Source organism: Ascidia mentula, chromosome 2 (assembly GCF_947561715.1).
Source record: "Ascidia mentula chromosome 2, kaAscMent1.1, whole genome shotgun sequence".
NCBI lineage: Eukaryota > Metazoa > Chordata > Ascidiacea > Phlebobranchia > Ascidiidae > Ascidia > Ascidia mentula.
In genome coordinates this window covers 11,715,722-11,738,157 of record NC_138567.1, presented here as the reverse complement: position 1 = coordinate 11,738,157, position 22,436 = coordinate 11,715,722, and the positions used below count along the sequence as shown (strand labels likewise).

The 22,436-nt window shown below is 38.7% G+C and overlaps 2 protein-coding genes across 2 annotated transcripts; one reads left to right on the top strand and one right to left on the bottom strand.

The window, feature by feature from the left end:
- The first annotated feature begins 1,263 nt into the window (after nucleotides 1–1,263).
- On the top strand, nucleotides 1,264–21,009 carry LOC145890349 (endoribonuclease Dicer-like). The gene is made up of 36 exons (XM_082981338.1): nucleotides 1,264–1,416; nucleotides 1,608–1,773; nucleotides 1,864–1,988; nucleotides 2,162–2,299; nucleotides 2,377–2,502; nucleotides 2,795–2,968; nucleotides 3,040–3,159; nucleotides 3,265–3,355; nucleotides 3,524–3,744; nucleotides 3,867–3,961; nucleotides 4,913–5,062; nucleotides 5,441–5,600; nucleotides 6,249–6,370; nucleotides 6,770–6,890; nucleotides 7,116–7,270; nucleotides 7,732–7,876; nucleotides 8,070–8,175; nucleotides 8,241–8,350; nucleotides 8,745–8,924; nucleotides 9,207–9,305; nucleotides 9,490–9,604; nucleotides 10,135–10,354; nucleotides 10,826–10,981; nucleotides 11,869–12,060; nucleotides 12,419–13,229; nucleotides 13,492–13,615; nucleotides 13,990–14,196; nucleotides 14,659–14,730; nucleotides 15,285–15,476; nucleotides 15,848–15,979; nucleotides 16,313–16,476; nucleotides 18,093–18,324; nucleotides 18,688–18,869; nucleotides 19,180–19,383; nucleotides 19,684–19,877; nucleotides 20,531–21,009. The coding sequence occupies exons 1-36, from the start codon at nucleotides 1,330–1,332 to the stop codon at nucleotides 20,679–20,681; spliced, it is 6,039 nt and encodes a 2,012-aa protein (XP_082837464.1). The 5' UTR covers nucleotides 1,264–1,329; the 3' UTR covers nucleotides 20,682–21,009.
- Nucleotides 21,010–21,016: 7 nt separating this feature from the next.
- Nucleotides 21,017–22,322, bottom strand: LOC145890350 (putative RNA/DNA demethylase ALKBH6). The gene is made up of 6 exons (XM_082981339.1): nucleotides 22,252–22,322; nucleotides 22,057–22,186; nucleotides 21,954–22,000; nucleotides 21,792–21,896; nucleotides 21,439–21,551; nucleotides 21,017–21,340 (listed from the first exon to the last, which is right to left on the bottom strand). Exons 1-6 carry the CDS (start codon nucleotides 22,282–22,284, stop codon nucleotides 21,076–21,078), a joined length of 693 nt encoding a protein of 230 aa, XP_082837465.1. The 5' UTR covers nucleotides 22,285–22,322; the 3' UTR covers nucleotides 21,017–21,075.
- Nucleotides 22,323–22,436: the final 114 nt, after the last annotated feature.

Genomic DNA, 22,436 nt, shown 5'->3' with positions numbered 1-22,436 from the left:
AATAAAATTCACCAAAATGCAAGCGAACTGACAACCAGTTTCTACGACTTTCAATATACTATATCGACTTGTTGTTTGTTGCAACGTATGTTGCGTTTCAGCCACTTTTGCAGATATCCGATTTTAAACAAACAAACAAGCCACATCTTAACTCAACAAAGGCGCATGAACTCTTTGCAAACCTTAACTGAACTGATGACGAATGTAACAAAAATGTCGGGCCGTGCAAAGCAGGCTAACAAACTTCATTATTGTTGTGCGCTGGTGCGCCCACTGGTCTATGACGTACAACACTCGCTGAATTACATGATGCCATATGTAATATCCGCTGCGTAGCGTTGCAATGTTGGCCTGTCGTTTATTCAGGGCGACAGACGATTCTGTACACGTTCTGCTGGCGGTAACGCTTTTAGTTAATGTCATTCCAACACGAAAAATGCGTAATTTCGCAGGTCGTGCCGTCAAAATACATCAGACGAAGAATTGTTGATGATCACTTCCGGGGTGACCTTCCCAGGATGATACCACACCAGCTAATAACCCTTTTTTTTTTATATATTTCGCATAAAGTTCCAAAAACTTCAATACTTGAGCGGCAATTGGCAAAAGACACCTCAGCCCCAAATGTGTAACATATGTATGCTAACTTAGAAAACCCCACGCACTTTCGCCGACGCATTGTGTACCTGTTGCTTTTCTGTGTATTTTAAGCTTAGTTAACCAACATGAACGTACAGCACAATGCACTGATGAACACGAACTCTTTGAATGGGAATATAGAACTCATACACAAACTAAAATTATCGAGCATTTTTAAGTTTGTGTATGCCTGGTTGGTAGTTGTCGCCGTAATTTTGTCAGTACTTTTACGCTCAATTTATTTCCAAAAAACATCGCCGAAAAATATCATCACAGGGTATTTCCCTGTGCATTTCGCATGAGGGAAAAGTTTATTTTTCAAAAGTCATACTTTTCTTTTTGTGCGATCTCGGTGCAATAAACGTATAGAATTCACCGATTACTGTCACGGAGTGAAGCTTAACTCGTTTTGTTTTCCTTGAAAACTCGGAGCCTTGTCGTGACCTTCGCTAATCCGGCAAACATACTTGCAAAGTTGCACAAGCAGGGGGGGTTGCAGCTTGTAGTGGTTGGGTTGACGGTTATGGCTGCGTCAGGGTCGGGCCAATTTCAAATGCAATGTGTATGTTTGTTAAAAATAAAAGAATTTATGCTTACTACGTTTTTTTACAAAAAAGTATATACATAAAAAGTTTTACAAGAAGTACATGAAAAGTATGGTGAGTGTTGTATAATATTGTGAATCAGACAATGGGAACCCCTGTCATGATGAAATTCATTCGCGGGCCTTGGAATAATGGTGTGTACACCAATATCTTTACTCCACGACCATACCAGGTATGTGGTATTTTATGTTGTATTATTGCACCATTGTAAAACAATTTACATCATTGAAATCTATATGTGGCAGTTTAAGTTATACTATTGTACCGTTTTTGGTACCTCACTGAAACCTAAAAACAATAGTTTTAGTAGATGTAGTCAAATGATTTTTTGTCTAATGCATTGCACTTTATATTTACATGCAGATTGAACTTCTGGAATGCGCGTTGAAAAGAAACACAATTGTGTGTCTGAACACTGAGAATGGAAAGCGATTTGTTTCTTCAATGATAATACGCGAAATGCTGGTGAAAGTGGGCAGCAAAGACTTCAAACCAGACATGAAATTAGCAATAATGCTCCTCAATGAAAGTGCGAAAGCTACACAAATATTGCTCATTGTTATGTTACATGTCCTACATTTAGTTGCAGTGTTTCACACATTTTTTTTATTATTTTTAGCAACCATTGTTGATGAGCTCACAGAACTTTTCAAAAGTCATTTGGACTTGGACATTTGCACCTGCTCTTCAGAAAACTGTCCCAACACACAGCAAGATTGGTCTCAAATGTTTTCTCTCCATCAGGTTTTTTTTCTCATTTTTTGTTTAGTATTTGTACCATAACTAAATTCTTTGTAGTTTATTTATCAGGTCGTCATAAGCCCACTTATTCACAGTTAAGCTCTGGCCATTACATTTAATGTGATATTATTGTCAGTACTAATTATGCAGCGTAGTACGTTTTTTTGTTTTGTTAGGTTGTGATAATGACTCCAGACCTGCTTCTTAATGCTTTCACAATTGATAAAACGTTAGCAGGCATGATTGATATTCTTATCTTTGATGAATGCCATTTGGTCTGTTTTGAATCTCATCCCTATCGAAAAATTATGGAGGTAAACTATTGTTTTTATTGATAATCCAGAGACCATTACCTCAAGGCACAGAATTACATACCCTTAATTTTGATTAGGTGCTTGACTCCAAACAAATATCGCCCAACATTCTGGGTTTGACATCTTCAATTCTTACTGACGATATATCTGCTGATACCTTGAAGCTTCATATTGAAGAAATGGAAAAGTTGCTTCACTCAACGGTGATTTTCCATTCCTAAAATGTCCATTTGACATTTGTGTATTACAGGCAAAAATAGTTTATTGTATGCCTGTTTGACATTCATAAATTATGTGTTAATATTTGTGGTAAAGGCTAATGGCTATTTACTTTGTTGGCGTTTAGTGTATATTTGTTGTTAGATTAAAACCTAAAAAAGTTGGTTAATAATGTCCTGTTTGCAAAAGATCTGAAAAACCTGGGTATCTGAAAAATTGCAGAGATATTGAATTTTGTAAATCTGTAGCAATTCTATAAACCCTCTTTTGTTTCAGGCAGAGACGGCTACTGATTTAATAGCATTGGACCGCTACACACTATCACGCCCAAAAGAAAACATAATCCTGAGCACGGACTATCATAAGGATCAAAACAATGACTGTCTTGAACTAAACCAGAAGCTGAAGTTTTTGTTGAGCAAGGCACTTGAATGGTTAGATGTCTGTCAGGTTGGTTGCAAAAAACAGTGAATTTCTTCTTAAAACTGAATAAGTCTTCGTTTTTTCTGTTATGACAATAGGTGAAACCTTCATCGAAAATGACAACAACATTCTGGCAAATTTGCAACATGGAAAGTTCGACAAAACCGGAAAATGGTGAAAAGGAAACACAAACAAACAAGACGTCTCCAGTAGAACAGGTTTGTTGCAAGCATTATGCTTAAAGCATATAATTTATTGCAAGCAAGTGTTGCTTATACTGATTACCAATGTATTATGATGACAGGCATATGTTATTTGTTTAGGAACCGGAAGAAAATGAAATTGATCTTCTGACAGCACCTAAACTGCTTCTTAAAGAAGTTCTCTTGGTGTTAGAAGTACTTGGACCATGGTGTAAGTTCTTCATTTAATGTCACAAAGTTGTACTTCCAACCGTTGAAGTTGTTCTATTGTAGCATACAGGCTGTGACTTCCATTCTTTAAAAACTTATTTGTTTCAATGTGCTTCAAATATGCGTTTGCGTCTTCTAAAATGAATCAAAATGACTTTTCCAAATCCAGGTGTTCATCGGCTATTAATTCTGGTTCTAAAACAACTTCAGAAGGTCTTGGCTGCTTTGGAAAGACGAATAAAGGCGGTCGGCGCTGACCTCGAAGACGAAGAGCTGGACGGCAGTTTGGTGTGGCAAAGAACTCTTCTTCTTTACGTACACACTGCGCTGAAGATGGCGTACATCACATGCCACAAACAGTTGGATGGAAAATCATCCGTCGACTTGCAGGCAAGCGCAAAAATTGACGCCTAAAAAAAGCGTGTTTATTCAAAACCATACTAAAATGTTCTATTTAAGATTGCCTCGCTGGAGTTGGAATTTCGCAATAAATCATCGTATTTTTTATGCAGCTGGTGTCGCCGAAAGTTCATCGTTTGCTGCAGGTACTTAAAGAATACAAACCGGTGTCTGACAATTCAAAGCAGTCGCCCAAGTACAACGACAGGTGGGTTGAACATGTTGCACTCCGAAAAACCCTTTGCCACGTTTTTGATCATCAACATCTCTGTTTTCAAATAACTAAAAAGGAATTAGTGCTCATTCAAAATACCTAAATTCCGACAACTAACATTAAAAATTTTTTTTGTTACGTGGCGGCGATTTTGGGTCGCATTTAAGTAGATTGTGAAGCACCAAGCTATCGTGAATACTTTTCTTATTTTGTAACAAAAATTGAAACTAAAACACAATTTTCCTCACTATGTTTACTGTTTTTAGTGGCAAAAATAGTTTTTTTTTCTATTCAAGAAACTGCAAGCTTTTAGGTTTAATTTATCACGCGACACCTTTGAAAGTCAAAATGACGCACAGTTTAGGCAACCAGTGACGTACACAGTTTTCAAATATACCTGTCGGCATGGGCGTATCCAGGGGGGGGGTCCGAGGGGTCCGGACCCCCCCCTTTTTGTGAAATATTTTGGTCTTTTTTGATAACTAAACAAACGCCACTGTATTTTTTGTCAAAATCCGCGTGAAAACCAGAAATTTTCTTTGACGTTGACCTAAAAACCGCATCGTGTTGCATTCGCCATTGTTTCCAAACAGGGAGCATTGTTACCAAACATGTTGCATTGTTACGAAACAAGTGTCATTTTTCGTCAGTTCATGGACGAATCGTCGTTTTTCAGTGGCCACGTTGTAATGACAAGCGGTTTATTTGCGTGATAGTCAATTAGTTTAGTTGTTAAACTTTCCATAGCGTTACACAATTGCGCAAGCCAGAAAGCCACCGTTTATGTGACGATTGGCGCGAACACCGGCGTTCGTATTTTGCGATTCTCCCCCACAATAGTTTATACTCAGTTTGTACTTGAAAATCGGGGAATTCCCTAAACAAATTTGGACCCCCCCCTTTAAAAATTCCTGGATACGCCCCTGCCTGTCGGTACTATTTCAGAACCGAGGCCGATTATGTGTCGTGGTGGCAAGACTCGGATGTAGATGAAGATGAAGACATTGTGGAGGAGCCGAGGAAGGAAAAACAGGATGAGACTTACTCTTCTCCTTTCAACAACATCTTATGTGGGATCGTGTTTGTTGAAGAGAAGTAAGGTTTTATCCAAATTACTAAAATGTAAATATCAGCTCGGGCCTGCGGAAGTAGTTTAAACCGATATTTCGGCTGGAGTGAGTTTCAGTTCCAATACGACTTCTCGCTTGTTTGTCGACATCCAGGTTGGCTTTAAATGGACAGAAATTTAAATACTGCTTGATGCATCAAAATGCCGTCACATTTTTTTTTTATTTAATTTGTCAAAAAAGTCAGCGGTGCGGAGCCAAAATTTCACCGCTTTTATTTTTACTTTATCATAACTTCGTGCCCAAAAGCCTTTCTCTGATAGTTGTGGATGTTTTATAAAAACGCCTAAAAGCAACGACAACCGATCGGAACATTGCCAACCTACAAGTTTTAACGCTCTTCTAGGTGCGTGGCCATGATGCTTCAGAAGCTCCTGCGTGAACTCTGCAAGGAAGATAAGGATTTAAAGCACGTGTGTAGTTCCCATCTTATTTGCTCAGTTGAAGACGAGACTTCTCAAGGAAATCTCGAAACTGCTACAATGGACAAAGCCAAGCAAGAAGAGGCAAGACCTATTGTTTGTAGTTTGGTTTGGCCTATTTTTAAGATTGGACAACATTGATTATTTACTTTTATGTATCTTGCATTGTTGTATCTTGTTTCATGGAATAGTGTGGAATTCCCAAGAAGATATTAAATTATGTTATTTTTTGAAATGCATTATTTGATATTATACAGTATGCACTGACTGTATTTCTTTTCTGATTACACTCATAAAGGTACTTAACACGCGGTTTCGTTTGCATCGTATTCGCGATCTACAATTATGCAACACAAGCGAAATTACGTTGGTGACGAACGTGAAAAAGGAAGATTTTATCGCTTGAATAGAGAAATCGACTTCATCGCGAAAACCACGTTTCGTCCAGTTTTTTCGGCCAAAAAAGTTGTGTGGACGACGCTATAACTTTATATTTGGCGTACAAACGACCTTCTGACGTTTGTATTTTTTTGCCGCACCCCCGTTGATGTACAAAACTCTACGCCTATGACAGTTTGCGCAGAATTTAGTTATGTACTGAGATACGCCTTTCTTGCTGCCATAATGTTAAGTCTGTGACATACACTATTCCGTATCCATTGTTATGCTATATTTTATTCGGATCGTCATCAAGCTGAAACCCATTGTAACTCACCTATTATCCTATCACAGGTTTTGCGCAAGTTTCGAAGCCACGAGACGAATCTCCTCGTATGCACTGGAGGTCTTGAGGATTGCGCTTTCATTCCTAAATGCAACCTCGTAGTGCGGTTTGATGTTCCAAGATCGTACAGGTAAGATTGTTGGTTGTAGGTTGCTGTTATCAGTCGATGTTCAAACGTAAGATTGATAAAATTGGGTTTTAGCCAAATATTTACATGCTACGCCAGACTGTTGTTTCTATATCTATTGAAACAATCAGTCTGTATCAATAAGTGCCAAGACATTTAATGTGAACACTCAAGTAAACCGAAACAGTCACGTCTTAATGCGTAAGATATGCTAACCTAGGAATGTATACAAATTTAAGATAATTCGATATAACTTAGTTCATCATAAGAGCTCATCGTAAAATGCGTATTTTGGTAACACACTATTGTTCCGTGTCATATTGCGTCTGGCGCACATTTCATGTTGGTGTTCGTTCTTTTATTGGAACCTGTGGCAAAAATCGAACACGTGTCTTACTTCAGAGCCTACGCACAATCGAAAAGCAGAGCCAGAGCTCACACGTCTGCTTACATCATGTTGGTACGCGAAGCTGAAAAGTTGGAGTTTATGGAGAAGCTGCAGGAATACAAAAAAATCGAACGGGTGAGTACGCTGACAAAGGATGGTTACAAATTTTAAAAACCCTTTTTAATTTTATCTGTAAACTAGTTTGGTGCAATTGTCTGACAAGGCATATTCCTTGTAAGCAAATAAAGGCAGTAAAAATCAGCAGAGCTAAAATGTTTCCCTTTCGATAAGTTTTGGTGATAAAGACAAAAAACTTGTTCGAATGACACTGATTTTTCTCGTGGTAAAACCACTTTGAAGATCTTGCAAGGTCCTGGATGGACGGAAGATGACGAGGGAATGTTAGAAGAGGAAGATGACGAAACGATCGCGGAGTATTCCGAACTCCTTCCTCCCTACGTTGCAAGCTCGAACGCGAGCGCCACCGCGCGGAACGCCATTAAAATCGTCAACAGGTAATGTTGTTATTTGCAGTTTTACACCCCAGCATTTACGTGTGTTCATTTACACAACATCAAGCTACGATGGTTCGGCAACGACTTATATAACCTTATAGCCACGAAGCGTAACGTTATTTAAACACTTACTGTTTTGAACTGATTACTGATGCTGCAAGGCATATTAATATCACTAAGAGCCTTTGTATCATGTAGTTTTCAACGTTTTAACGTAAGGTATATATTTAAGGTTCTGGCCACGTGCTTTTACATCCTAAAGTCACCTAGTGTGCTTAAAACTTCCATATACAACCATGTCGTGTCGCTCATACAAGCAGTTAATCAAATTTTGCCATACGTGTTGAGAGCAGGCCAGCAAATAAGTCGACTTTAAAACCAAGCTAAAAAACAGGTCAGAATTCGTGCGCAGAATGTCATGGGTTCAAATCCCGGCGTGGTAAAGAAATTTATTGTTCCAGATATTGTTGTCGACTTCCGAGCGATCCGTTCACTCACTTAAGTCCGCGTTGTGAAGTGATGGAAGTGGAAGATGTTGGTAATGGGATGATGTACAGATCAATCCTACAACTTCCCATTAACTCACATGTTCGGGATAAAATCGAGGTGATGCTTTTTCTTAAATTGAGTGAACTTCTGCATTACGTTCTGAAGACCTGTTGTTATTTAGTGTTATTATTTTAAATCTTTTAAAGTTTTCCTGACAATTTCCAATATATTGAATTTTGTGCGAAAAATGTATCGCACAGAGAAAATCTACCTGATGTAAATTGACACGTAAGACTTTTCTTTAAAACAGGGGAAGATCATGCCCTCCGTCATCCTCGCTCAACGCGCCGTTGCTATAGAAACGTGTAAGCGACTTCATTTGGCTGGAGAGCTTGACGACAACCTTATGCCTATCGGTAAGTTGTAATGAACGTTTTTACTCCGTTCTTCTTTAATTTTTTAAGGGAATTCTGTTGCTTAGGTAAAGAGACGGTGAAATATGCAGAAGAACTCGATCCCCGAGAACCTGAGAAGACTGCTGTAACCGGGAGGCCTGGATCGACAAAACGGAGACAGACTTATAACAAAGAGGTGAGGTGTTGTTAGTAGTAACTTACTATCAATGTAACGTGTGTGAAGTATATTACCAGGACATAATTTGTGAACTGCAAATCTTGTCTGAAGTTTTGTAAATTAACGCAATATGGCTGACGAATGTTTGACTTAAATCGATCTGGGCCTTTTTGTCTTCTCCGCAAATTTTATAAGAACTCCGTCGCAAAATGTATGCTGCCTTCATGCAAATTAAAGCAATTGTAAAAATTGTTTGTAAGAGCGAAATTTGGTTATATTAAAAGCAACTTCATTTGTGTGCTATGCAACATAAAAATATCAGCTCATAAATGAAAGTAATACAAGCACTTTACCAACTTCCAAACCCCGTTGGAACAAAACGAGTGAAATCGAGTTGTGTTAATTCCTGCAGACGCCACTCACACTCAGCCACTGTTTGCCTGCCAGTGATGAGAGCGTTTACATTTACGAGATCGCGATGAGGATCAAGACTCCCCTGTCGGATGACCTTAACGTCAGGAGGAGGAAACTCTTCTTCCCGGAGGACACGGCGAGATGTTTTGGCATCCTAACAACCAAACCCATTCCCACAGTATGTGATGTATTCTATACCTAAATACAAACAGTAGGCGTTGCCGTTTGTGCTTCTTTTGCCATTTTTTACGAAACACACCATGATTCGCCATCATTATTATATCCTCTTGGTAAACTTTTGCAAGAATATTTTTGGTAATAAACCAGCATTTTTTTTTTATAAAAATTATATCCAAGATTGTCAGCGGAATGGTTTGCAGGCAATTAAACAACGTTGTCCACTTCAAAAATGTCTCAGTACAAAGGAAACCTTGTAGTTACGCCAACGTTTGTGTTTCAGATTCCCGGTTTTCCCATTTTTACTCGCTCGGGCGAAGAATCGGCCAGGATACGACTTTGCAGAGCGTTCGTCTCCCTTGGTCCGCAACACATCAAGCTGGTGCGTTATAATAATGCTGCTGGACTAAACGTTTAAACAGCAATTACCGTGTTTCTGGCTGGCATATTGTAACTTCCAAAAAAAGCTGACCATCTAGCACAATGAACCCAATTAAATCTGAGTGTAACAAGAGAAACATCGGTCAGGTCCCCGGAAAGTGCAAACAACAGTTGCATGTTAATAGGTTCGCTCGTTTCATCGTTATATCTTCTCCAATTTGTTGAGACTCGATCGAATCCCACTTTCCTTCCAACCTCACGATGCAGACGCCCAACTTTTCATCGTGGTTCTCAACTCGGGTAAGATACATTTTCCAGTTTACTTTGACCAATGTTATGACGTTGGTAATCTTTCAAAAAATATTAAGGTTTTTTCGCTTTAAAACGTTGGTCGAGACCAGTCGACACTCTACAAAGCAAGAAAGATTAGCCGCGAAAAACTTGGGAGTTAATTACACGGAATAGGAAAGCCAATGCTAATATGCTGATCATTATATACATACGTTTCGAACACTGCTGTCCTGTTTTGTTTTCTGGTCTCTGCATTCGCTTGCCCGCTTTTGTGGACGCTTAGTCACAACTCAGTTAATTCATAGCACTAATGATGAGCACAGCAGTGTGTAAAACGTTTGTTCAATAACGATCAGCTTATTAGATTTGGCTTTCCTATACCGGGCAAGTCGAAGTACTTACTCAAATCTTGTCTGGTGAATATTGAGTTCCTCAACCAGAAAAAACCTACCTCCCGGCCATACCCATCAATGTGAATATAAAATATTGTTTCATTTAAAACCTATCCTAAGAAACATGTTTATGACGTCACAATGCAGCCCCGCGCAATCGGTTTTGTCCGAGTCCGGCTCGACTCGACATCGACTGGAGTTTCATGGTTCGCACGGACGCCCGGAGGCAGATGGAGAGAAAGATGAAACGCGATCCTTGGTACAGTCACCGTATGAGCGAGAAACGGAAGAAGTTCAGCTTTAGGAGCGAGACTTATGAAGATGGAGTCGTAATCGCAAAATACAGAAGCTGTGATCAACCGAACAGGTGTATTGGAACGTGGATTCCGTTGCTCGAAAAAAATGTGTAGAGTTCATTGAAATGGCAATTATCAAACAATATTTTTGAAACCTGCTTTACGCCAGTGGTTCCCAACTGGGGGTCCGTAGAGCGTTGTCAGGGGTCCTCTAAATTTTCGCTAAACTTTTTATGTTTATGCATTTTACAATATAAGCATTAAAACATGCAAAATTACAGAGGCACGTTATAGCTTTCTAATATCGTAAACAAAAACGCATTGTGACCCATACCCTAGTCTTAAATCTCAGCAGGACGTATTTTCGAAAAATCTCAAGGGGTCCGCGACTACTCTGACGTCATCAAAGAGGTCCGTCTAATATTTTGCTTGCCAGCGACATGTTAAACTTTTCTCTTGCTAAATTCTAGTCACATAATCCGGCGCTTTGACAAACATTTTCAAAAGACCGTATCTTTCAAATGTTGTCTTCAAAAATGCAGATTCTACGTGGCCGAGATAAAGAAGGACCTTCACCCGACCAGCACATTCCCTTCCACCGAATATATGAGCTTCCGACATTACTACAAACACAAATACGGTTTGGACATTAAATGTCCCGACCAACCACTACTGGACGTCGACCATACATCATCACGGTACGTGTTTATTTTCTTTCACTAATTTCATGTTAACTATAACCGCTAAAAATGACTGAGTTGAATAGTGCAAATAGCACTGTTCACTGGCACAGCAGCGAAGACATGCTTTTGCGATTTTACCCTAATACCACCTTATTTTGTTCCCTAATACCACCTAACAGTAATATTGGTACAATAGTGCAAATATGCCAGTAAAAACATTTTAGTGGCATGCAACTGATATTTCTTAGTTTCTGTAAAATCTTTCTGTGTAATACCACATACTGAAACATCTTGTGGAATTGCAAAACTGTGATTGAGGGCTGATATATGTTTTGCTTTAATTATGGACTCATTTTTTGAGTGGTAATATTTATCATGGAGATATTGACGTCATTTTTGTTTTGTTTACATTAAAGTTTCGAACTTACTGCAATCAAACAGCCCATCTGTTTAATGTGATAAACAACAAAATCCTACAGATAAAGTTCAGCTCAACACCTAACTAGAAATAAGTTGGGTTGATGTGGGCGTTTAAAATCAACTCTACTCAAAAATGTAGAAAAACTCAAACCGAGACTGCATCAGGTCTCTGTTCTCCAGCTTTTGTTTAAATAGCTTAACACGTGACTGATAAGTGACTTTAAATATCGAACAATTGAGATCTAATCCATAGACCGCAGATAATTGCCTAGCGATCACTGTATACCTTCCGCAATGACAATATGTACACAAGGCGTTAGCTTTTGATCATGGTGATCACGAAAACCGGCTTTCATAAATGACTTCAAATATTGAAAAATTGAGATCCAAACCACAGAATGCAAATGTTGGCCCAGCGATCGCTGTGTAACTTCCAAAAGCTAGTGCTTTGTGTGCATGTGACTGATTTATATGGAACGCAGATTAAATCTCCTTACCCCCCGCCATCTAAACCAGAAGGGGAAGGCCCTTCCTTTATCATCACTGGAGAAGAAACGAGCAAAATACGAGAGTCTCCACAACCGTCAAATCCTCGTGCCTGAATTGTGTGAAGTCCATCCCATTCCCGCATCGCTGTGGCGCAAAGCTGTGTGTCTTCCCTCTGTGTTGTATCGGTGAGGCCTTTTTGTTTCTAGACTCTTTCGATTCTGTTAACCTTTATATTCATGCAGCACTTGTTGTTTTCACTATTGCGTATTATAATTGAAGGAAATTGTGATTTTTTGTGTATGAAGTAATTGAAGTATTTTAAACTGCTTGTCAAAACCATCCTTTTGTTTTGCAAGCACTGTTTTGGGGCTAGGATCGTTGACGCACTATTTATTTTACAAAGCTGCAAAATTTTATAGACAGCATTGTCGATCGTCAACAGGGAAAGCAGAGTATTGCAAAATATCGTGAAAATCAATACTTGCGTTAAAGTGTTGCTTTTTATGCAAAATATTCGCTAATTTATTTCCTTAATGTACCCAGGATCCACCAACTCCTAATCTCAGAGGAATTGCGAAGAACCATTGCCATCGAATCAGGCATCACACAGTCATTGACCCCTGTGGGACTTGTCTGGCCCGATGTTGACTTCGGTTGGAACTCGACGCGCTCAACTTCCACCTCCTCATCACAGGCCACCGAAGAATCACGGCGTGATTCCGATGTATCACATGATGGCGTTTGTGAAAACTCGTTTGGTGAAAAATGCCCACCTGAAACGAATCTCACGGAGAAAACTGATTTAGAATCACCTTCTCGTGATGTTTCACAGAGTAACTCTGGTGATTGGCGGACTATTAATGAAAATCACGAATCACGGCATGATTCAGAGAAGAAGGAAATAACACACGAAGAAGGCTCCTGTAACAAACATGAAACAAGCGTGAAATCGGTTTCCGGATTAAAACACAGTACTGATTTACTTGCGGAGGTTGGTGTTACAACCGAAGGCGAGAGAAATGATGTTTGTAATCACGTTTCACGAGACGTGAGCGACCATGTTTTCATTGACGACAGAAATGAAATCGCATGTGGGGAAAACGAGGATCACTGCGGTAACGCATCGGACGCTTCCTTTAATTCCGACGATTACGAGGACAATCTGGAGTTAACCGGAGGTAGTGACGAGGAAGAAATCAAAGTAGTTAAAAAGAGGAAAAAGGTTGAACGCAAGACGGATTCTGACCAAATCGATGCCAATTTTTACCGCCAAGTGCCGAGATCTGTTGTTGATCATTATCCCACTGATGAAGACAGCGCTGTCATTGGACCGGGCCCAGGGTTAATCTTGCAGGTAAAAGGTTTGGTATATGTGAGTGCGCGAAGCACTTTCGTGTACATGACATTTTGTTAACAAATTCATTGACGTTGTTAGGAAAAAAAATACTTTAAATTATGATAAAAATTGAAAACTCTAGTTTCTTCAATATAAACTTACCAAATTGGGATAAAAATGTCGTAACTTTCGTTTTTGCAGATCCCGCAGCATGTAGTCTTAAAAACAAGGCGTTTTCTATTTCCACTAAATGACAACAATATACCTTACGCACTTACAGACGCTCACTTTGTCAAACGCCAGCGACGGTTTTAACTTGGAGCGACTGGAAATGTTGGGCGATTCCTTTCTCAAACACGCTGTCACTGTATATCTCTACTGCACCTACCCAGACGCACATGAAGGTATTTTGAGAATTGATAAATAACAAAGGGTCGCTATCTCACTTCTATGTCCTATCATATTATTGCTTCGCACCCAAAGAAACGGGAAATTTTGTGGTTTTAGCAGTGTCCATTTCATTTTGTTCCTCATGTTGTTTATTACGTTGCTGTTTATTTGGAAAGTGCAATCATTTAACTTGAATCAGTTTGACTTGATTTTATTTTTGGCAGCTTGTTAACAGATGTAAAAAACTATGATACAAATTTTATCTACGCACGTATTTTGCACTCAAGAAAAACAACCGAAAACAGGGAAATGGCAACAAAACCACAACTAGTTTACTATCTACGTAACCGCGAAAACCTCTCGATTAAACCAACCTGGTTGCTTGCAGGCAAACTATCCTACATGCGAAGCAAAAAGGTTTCAAACTACAACCTGTACAGAATAGGACGGGACTTCGGGTTAGCTGGTAAGATGACAGGACTCATCTTCGATCCCACCGTTAACTGGATGCCAACCGGGTTCGTGGTGGGTTCCGGGGAGCAGGATTACGGATCGGAGGAGGATGATGACTCGGAGGATGACGAAGTGGAAATAGGTGAAGGAAGAGTGATTCGTGCCACTTTTATGCCAGTTCTTCTCTTGAAATAAACATTACGCAATACGGATAAATCGCATATAGTGACAAAAATTGCTGTGTCGTTTTTGGTGAGGTTTCGACCCATATCACACTACAGTGTTTTTTTGACATCATTACCATTGTTTGGTCTGTAAATATTGCATGCAGAACGGACGCAATTAATGACTTTTGTGGCAAAATTTCACCCAATGGCTCGGAATTAATGGGAAGTAAATTGTCGAAAAATGTACGTGTCAATATGTGTTTTTTGTGATGTTAAGACTTTTATTACACGACAGCGTTGAGGTGTTATTTTGAAACGGTTGTCTTAACATCATTACCATTACCTCAATGAGATTAGTTTGAACATTATGTCGCTTCAGCGCAAGTTATCAGGACTAAAATGTGGCAAGAAATTTTTAAATATTACGTTGTTTGCAGGTGTTTGGACCGGTGTTCCTGAAGCTGTTCCTACGCAGAAACCAGATGCCAGTCGACCCGTTGCTACACAAGGTAAGTGGGCGGCAGTTACATCCTCGAAACCAGCAAGTTATTCATGGACCTATAAAATATTTGAAAGCTAAGAGTGGAGTTTTTTTGTAAAATTTTATTCAGTTTGAAAAACGTATTTGTGTCCGAACATATATGTTATCACTGTGGTCCCGCTTGACATTGAATGAAAACTGTTTCTTGCTATATTTGGTGGAATTGTTGCACCTTTTGAGCTCATAGAAAAACATGATTGTATAACTATAGCATATACCCAGAGGCAGCACCTTTTTAAGGCGATGGTTGAAGGGAACTAAACGGTCTCTTGAATTTATTTTACTGTTCTGTTAACATATTCGTTTTGTCCAATGTTCTTTTAATGAAAAATATAGCTTTTATTAATTATTTAGTTAAAACAGGTTCACAGGCTTCGCAGCCAAGGCATTGCAGCCAAGCTGGATCAGCCACTTCTTAGTTAAAACAGCTGTTGTTATTTATGTATTATTTGGTTTAAATTGGTTCCTTTGTCACAGTTTTTTTAGGTTTTTTTTTCAATTCACACTTCGGTAATTTTTTAGAGGTGCGGCGCCCGGAGGAACGACGAACAAACAGAGCTGATGTTGCGAGGGTAGATCAGAATGCGGAGGAGGAGATGTATGAGGAGGAGGAGATCCAGATGATCGACGGGATGTTGGGAGGATGTCTGCAGAGTTTGGGAGGACCTGGTGTTGAAGTGGAGAAGACTGGCAGCAATGGGAAGACGGGGATAGGTTAGAGAGATTATGCTGATGGCGTTTGGTTTGCGATTTTTCATCCTGTAAAAATACTTTTTATTTAGCTTATGTTGCAAAAATAATTTACATTGGAATACAAACGTTCTTGTCTAAAAACATTTGGGTTTTGTTTCTGAGTAATTTTATGCGTTTTTCTCGGCAAAAACAACAACTGAATTAATTGAAGAAATTATATCAACATTTTTCGTATCCTGTCAATTTACTGTCTGCCAAAATACCTGTGGTTAAATTGATTTAATTTTTCTTTGCATTACACTTACTTACTTTCACGTTAGCACCAATAATTTTACAAAACAGCACGAAATTTGAAAAAATTAAAAAAAAAAAAAACTTTTTTCACCAATTAGATTTGGCGCGCGTTGTGTCCGGTCACGGTTCGATGCATTTTACGGACAAGCAAGCTCTGCGCAGAAGCACTTTGGCGCCAAAACCAACGGACGAATTCGTTATCGACACTTGGACTCCTGTTGACATCTCGGGTGAGTTGTTCCGGTTAAATCAATCGCAAAAAATGCAATGACACAATGAAATGCCGAAGTCGGATAGCTTTGAATAAAGCACATCAGTTTGGAAATATTTGTCTGTAAAAATACAACTCATGCGTAAGTGTTTGTCAAAACCTTGGTTTTATATTCTAGATCAGGTATTTGTAAGGGCCCCAGCGATTTTGCACGATTGTCTTTATGTTTTATTGGGGGTGAATGCGGTTGTTAAAAACACGAATTTTACCAAGAAATACTGACGAATTAAAGCGATATGTTCATTTATTTGCAAACCTTATGCAGCTTATAAAAATTTAGCGATTCTTACAGGAAAACCACTCAACAACACAGATCCCCTGATGTTGGACTTGCACACACAGCACTCGCTAGCAGACAAATCGATTGCTGACTGTGTGGAGGCATTGTTAGGTGCTTATCTCACTACATGTGGTCAGAGGTGTGCCCAGCTCCTACTTTGCTACCTTGGACTTACAGTAAGTTAGAACAACCTTATTGTTGTGATTTTGTGTGTTTTTATGCAAATGTTTTTGTGCAAAATTGAAGATCAAAAGCAACACTGTCAAAAGCGTCTTATTTTATGTACATTGGGTGAAGCTTATTTTTCTAAAACAAAACATCCACGAAATTCAAAACTTTACGACTGAAACATATGGTGTTACCTGGAAGCAGCGGAACTCGCAATGTGTGTGTGTATCATCCATTAAAACGTAAAGCTTATGGCAGAGGGGACAAAAATTGCTCTGCCAAAAATTCTTGAAATTAAAAATGCAAATTAAAGTTGCACTTATCATCATTTTCTAAGTTTTCTTCGATGCGTTCCCAGTTCGTATGATTGTGAGTGTTGTCCAAAACTGCAGGATTTGAAAAATGATTTTAAAGATTATTTGGATGAAAACTTCATTGGTAGTTCATTATATAAATCATGACAATCAACTGACCGAACAACACTAGAAACAATCACCAAATCAGCAAAAGACGTCGTGGAAAATTTTGCTTACAAACTTCAACAGCTACAGAGACACGACTTCATTACCCAACAACAGGCCAGTTACTTGCAACACTTGAAAGTAAAAATTAGCTCTGATTCTGCAATGGTTTTGGGTGATTTTGCAGAAAATTATTCATTTGTGTTGCAAAATACAATACAAGTACTTCTCATGGAAAAAGAATATTCCTTCTCCATTAAAAACCTGCAAAAACAAGTGTCTTCCCTTCCTTGTTTGGAAGACATTTCTTGAAAAGATGTAGTGGGATATGTAACAGTGGAGTATGATAACAAATGGTGTTTGGCAATTGTGATACATTTCAATGGTCCACATGCTTCACAGCCAAGGCATGCTATGCGAAAGCATGGCATTACTTCTACATTCCAACAGTGAAACAGATAACATCAAGGTTAAATTTTTGGCCCATCCCCTTCATTTGCCTATCCGTTAACTGAGGATTCTTTGACAATTACGAAAGCAACCATTTGAACAAGGGTCAATCCTAAAACTGCAACGGGAAGAGTATACACACTTACTCAGAAAGAACAACACCAAGCAACAGAAACCCTTCAACTGAAGTTAAGAAAAATTAGATCTCAACAGTCAGTTTTTCAATATTTCCAGTTGCTTATTTATTATTACTCATGTTACATATTGCTTGAGCGCACTTCGGTATATGGAGGTATGTACAAAAGCACAATATAGACTAGTAACGAGCAAAGCAAACGCTTGTTTATGCTATTGGCATTTTCATTAGTTGATATGTTGTGAATAAGTGATACTGATGATGCCTACAGTTAGGCGATATATGTATGTATATATATATAAAACGACTCTGTGAGATTTTGAATCGAATTTTGAACAAAACCAGTCGAAAACTTTTGTTACCAAGTCTTTGTAGGATAACGTAAACATTCATCTTGGTGCAAATGTATAACAGTCTTATGCGTAGTTTAGCTTTCGTGGCATTTATTCCCTGTATTGCAGTATGTCATAGCTGTGATGTACATTGTGGTGACTTCCTCTGTGTCTGCATTAAAACTCCTTGCAGTGATTTCAGTCATCAACAAGATTTACCAAAATATCCCGTATTTCTCCTATAGGTTCTTCCTAAACTTCCCTCGACTGGCAGCGAGAAGACTGTGGATCGTTACGGGCACTTGAACGCGCCTTCAAACCAGTTGTTGAACGTGGAGCCGCGTTACCAACGTTCACTGGACCAACTTCTCCATCACTTAAGCGGCTTTGAGCGACGCATTTCTTACACATTTAACAACAAAGCTTACCTTCTCCAAGCATTCACTCACGCCTCGTATTACTATAACACCGTTACAGGTAATAATGGCGGTCATACAGTGTAGTATTTATTATAATGGACTTGTTGTCATATAATGCCAATATGTGTTTAAACTTTACTGCAAATGTATTTTGTAATTCTATTTTCACTATTTTTAACGCTTACACAAAATCCTATGACCTGAAACCAGGTCCTGTAGGTTGAATTACATATATTATTTTTAGTATCAATAAAATCGTTCCAAAACCAAAAAGCTAAAGGCAGTCACGAGAACTGTCAGTAAACTTGAAAACCTTGCGGGCTAAACCAAGTCAAACTGTTATTCTACCATCTTAAAACTTAAAATCTTTCATTTTTGTGTAGTTGAATTCCTACTAAACTTGCAACAAATCTATTTGTAGATTGTTATCAGCGCCTGGAGTTTCTCGGTGATGCTGTGCTTGATTTTCTCATCACACGTCATCTTTTCCATGATGAACGACGTCATTCACCGGGAGCGCTAACAGATCTCCGGTCCGCCCTCGTCAATAACACGATATTTGCGTCGCTCGCCGTTAGATATAATTTTCACAAATACTTTAAGGTAACGCTGCATATGAATATTATTAAGTAACATTGCAATGAAAATTTTGTTTTCGGAAACACTGTATTGGAAATTTTATTTTTGGAAACACTGTGTTAGAATTTTTTGAGGAAGCACTGCTTTGGAAATTTTGTTGTGGGAAACACTGAATTGTTAGGATTTGTTTTTTTAACTTTAACGATGATCATAAATTTATGTTGTATGGAACCGAAAGACACCTTTTATTATCCTTTGTGTAAAAAAGGCGAAAGTTCTCACTTAAATCGCAGTCGGATGCGTTTTTCCATTTTCAAAACCATTCTATTTTCAGTCTATTTCCCCGGAGCTGCAACGCATCATCGAGGAGTTCGTTGCTTACCAACAGCGACAAGAGGAAACGCAGGGAATGGACACACAGTTGATGAGACATTACGGCGAAACTAACATCTTGAACGAGGAGTCCACTGCGGATGGTGGGGCTTCCCACTTCTTCGACTGTGATGAAGAGGAAGATGGCGAGACAGAAGATGTGGAGGTATTTAGTGTTAAAGAGTTGGGGTTGGTCACAGCAAAGTTAGAATAACAGTCACTTTGAAACTATCGCGTCGGAACGGAATACCGAAATTCTCGCTTCCGGTATGGTATAAATATTGCGGACTCGTGCTTATAACTACTTGCTTAAGTGTTGATAACATCGATATTTGAAAAACTCGAATTAAACCCTGGAATCGTACGAATTTGATGCCAGGTTGCATTACCAAATTTGCAACACGGCACAATGTAAGCAATAGATTTGTTCCTGTGTTGTTTTAAATGCAACCTTTTTCCGCTCAAGGTGCCGAAAGCTTTGGGGGATATATTCGAGTCTGTGGCTGGTGCTATCTACATGGACAGTGGCATGAATTTGGCGGCAGTATGGGACGTCTACTCTCCTATGATGCTTCCTCTCATAGAGAAATTCAGTTCTTGCGTACCGAGGTCTCCTGTACGGGAACTTCTCGAAATGGAGCCGGAAACGGCGAAATTCAGGTAATTCGACCCTTTGGGTATAACCTACAGTGGAGATGATACTGAAAGTAAAATAATGCCTGATGAAATGTTTGGGTAAAAACGTTGATTGTTTGGAAATCCCGTTAAAGTTTCCTAAAATGTAACATTTCGTGCGATGATGATATACATAGCAGTGGCGTAGCCAGCCAGATATTTTGGTGTGGACCAAATATTTTATGGGTTTACGCGGGTCATAAGTGTTTGATTTGAAACATCACCTTGTGATGCTAACATTATTAAGGTATGCTGAACGCCAAATGAAACTTCAGCCAAATGAAACTTCAGCCTCAAATTAGATATTTAGACAAAAACAAACATACTGAAGAAAAAGAGCTATAATATGATCATTCACCTACAGGCAGTAGCGCACACAACAGATTACGGTTTCATCAGTGCAGTTGGTAGCGATGGACTAGCTTTTTGTGGTACTTTTTAGTCAACGTCGATCCGCTGTGCAAACACACTTATATGTAACTTAGACATTTGTGAGGGGCTATGGCCAATGGTGCGGAGCAAGTTTTTCTAAAGTAACTTACCTATATCTTGTTTTGTGGTCAAAGCGTTAACCAGTACTCCTGCTAATTAGTGTGCAACGTTTCTTTGGCTTTGATGTCAATTTTGTTTCATTGCAGTTGTGCGGAAAAACGGTTCGACGGCAAAGTTCGGGTCACGGTGGAAATTATCGGCAAGGGAAGATTTAAGGGCGTGGGCAGAAGTTACCGAATTGCAAAATCAGCGGCCGCTCGGAGGGCTCTCCGCTTCCTCAAGAGCAGTTATTGTTGATTACTTTTTTTTTGTTCTTGTAAGTATCGTGAATGCGAAATCGGAGGGAATCATGCAAACCTCATTGCTGTCAATTATTTCTTGCTGCGCAGTTTAAGACTCTAATTACCTTGTGTGTGTTACACCATGTATGAATTTTACAACTTGTTAAGGTACGTATCTACCAGCTTCACATTAAACAAAGCTTTTCTTGTTTGGTTGAAATTGAAGCTCTCTTGTGTGTAGTGTTTGATCAAGTTCAAGTTTTTTTGTAAACTATTACTGCCAACATTTTCTGCATGCTGTTGCTGTGAAATTTCTAACTTTGAATTTGCGACAACAAAGAAAACTGAATTCACTTTGCGTGTTATGTCACAATGACAATAGATAAAATACTAGAAAAAGGGTAATGAAACTATTTGATTTTAAATTTAAACTTTGAAGTCTTGGGCACATAACGTATAGTCAGTGAAACTCTGGTCGACAATCTTGGCAGGACAAAGCTTGTACTTTCCAGATTTTTTGCTAGTTCATTGTTTCCAAGAAGATTTTTGTTTTTTATGCATTTGCACTTGAAACTATCCTCTGTAGTTTCCTCGATTCCATGAAGATAATCAGTATACAGCTGGTCTTTCAGAAGGATTAGGCTTCTTCGTTCCAACAAAAGAGAGAATGAGTACCTAGAAAAATTGCACAAGTTGAAATAAAGTCATAATGTAGTCAAGAAATAGTGCAAAGATTTGAAAAGAATTAAATTTCTTACAGCACAAAAACTTACTTGTTGCCTGATGCTTCAAAGCCATGGTTTGGTTTGTAAAAATCCAGCACTGTTTGGCAGCCCAAGCTTACTGTGGCAACAGTTGGAAAGTACAAAGACCCATCAGTATGTGGCTGCAAAAGAGGATATAATTTCACAAGTTAAGATTATACTGAAAGCGTAGAAGATTGCCTGATAAAATGTTTGGTTGGGGATATAATTTCAAAAGTTAATCAAAACATTAATTCCAAAAGTTACCAATAAAGTGTGATAAACATGTACTCAATTACCATATTAATAGCAATAGATTAAAATGGAATCTTTCAACAAAAATTTATTGCATAACACGGGAGTGGTGGAATCATAACATTTACCAATATTCCTTGACCAGGCAAATACTCATTTATAAGAACATGATTAGCTTTATTGGGTCCAAATGGTCCAAACATTTCCAACATGCTGCTACACTCTTCCAGCCACTAAAAATAAGTACTGGTAACAGAAAAATAATTTAAAACATCAAAGGCGCAGATCACCTGTGGAATGGTCTCGAGTATCATGCCTTTTGGGTGTGGTAAACCACCTTACAAAAAAAAAATTTTTTTTGAGGCATTGTTGTGACAGGGTTATAATTTTTACCCCAGTTTTGAAGTCTTCTGTTGGCCAATTGAGTCCATTTGGCCTTTGGGGCAGTATTAACTCTGGTTAGCAGAAATTGTTCCCTCTCCGGCGTTATAAAGTCGGGTATGTAGTAGATTGTGTCTGGTACCTAGCAAATCGAAAGTAGCTGGTATTATTTCCATTCGTGAACTAAAAATATTACACACAACCAACCTGGTCAACACGATACAACTTAGGACTTTCCATTTAAAATAATTGTTCAGTCTTGTCAGCAGGGGGATTCCCCACGAATTTGGGAAATTACCAATACCAAATATCCTCAACAGAACGGACGGGAATATTATTTTGTGTAAACTTATTGATTAATTGTTGAAAATATATCTATATTTATATTTTCT

Bases quoted from the DNA above. Each gene is read 5' to 3' on its own strand.
- LOC145890349 (XM_082981338.1), top strand. From the start codon at position 1,330: ATGGGAACCCCTGTCATGATGAAATTCATTCGCGGGCCTTGGAATAAT. The intron at 14,731-15,284 runs GTAAGTGGGCGG...GTAATTTTTTAG, and splicing joins TCGACCCGTTGCTACACAAG to AGGTGCGGCGCCCGGAGGAA. The intron at 15,477-15,847 runs GTTAGAGAGATT...TTCACCAATTAG, and splicing joins CAATGGGAAGACGGGGATAG to ATTTGGCGCGCGTTGTGTCC.
- LOC145890350 (XM_082981339.1), bottom strand. From the start codon at position 22,284: ATGGAAAGTCCTAAGTTGTATCGTGTTGACCAG. The intron at 22,187-22,251 runs GTTGGTTGTGTG...TCGATTTGCTAG, and splicing joins AGTTGTATCGTGTTGACCAG to GTACCAGACACAATCTACTA. The intron at 21,897-21,953 runs GTGATCTGCGCC...ACTTATTTTTAG, and splicing joins TACTCGAGACCATTCCACAG to TGGCTGGAAGAGTGTAGCAG.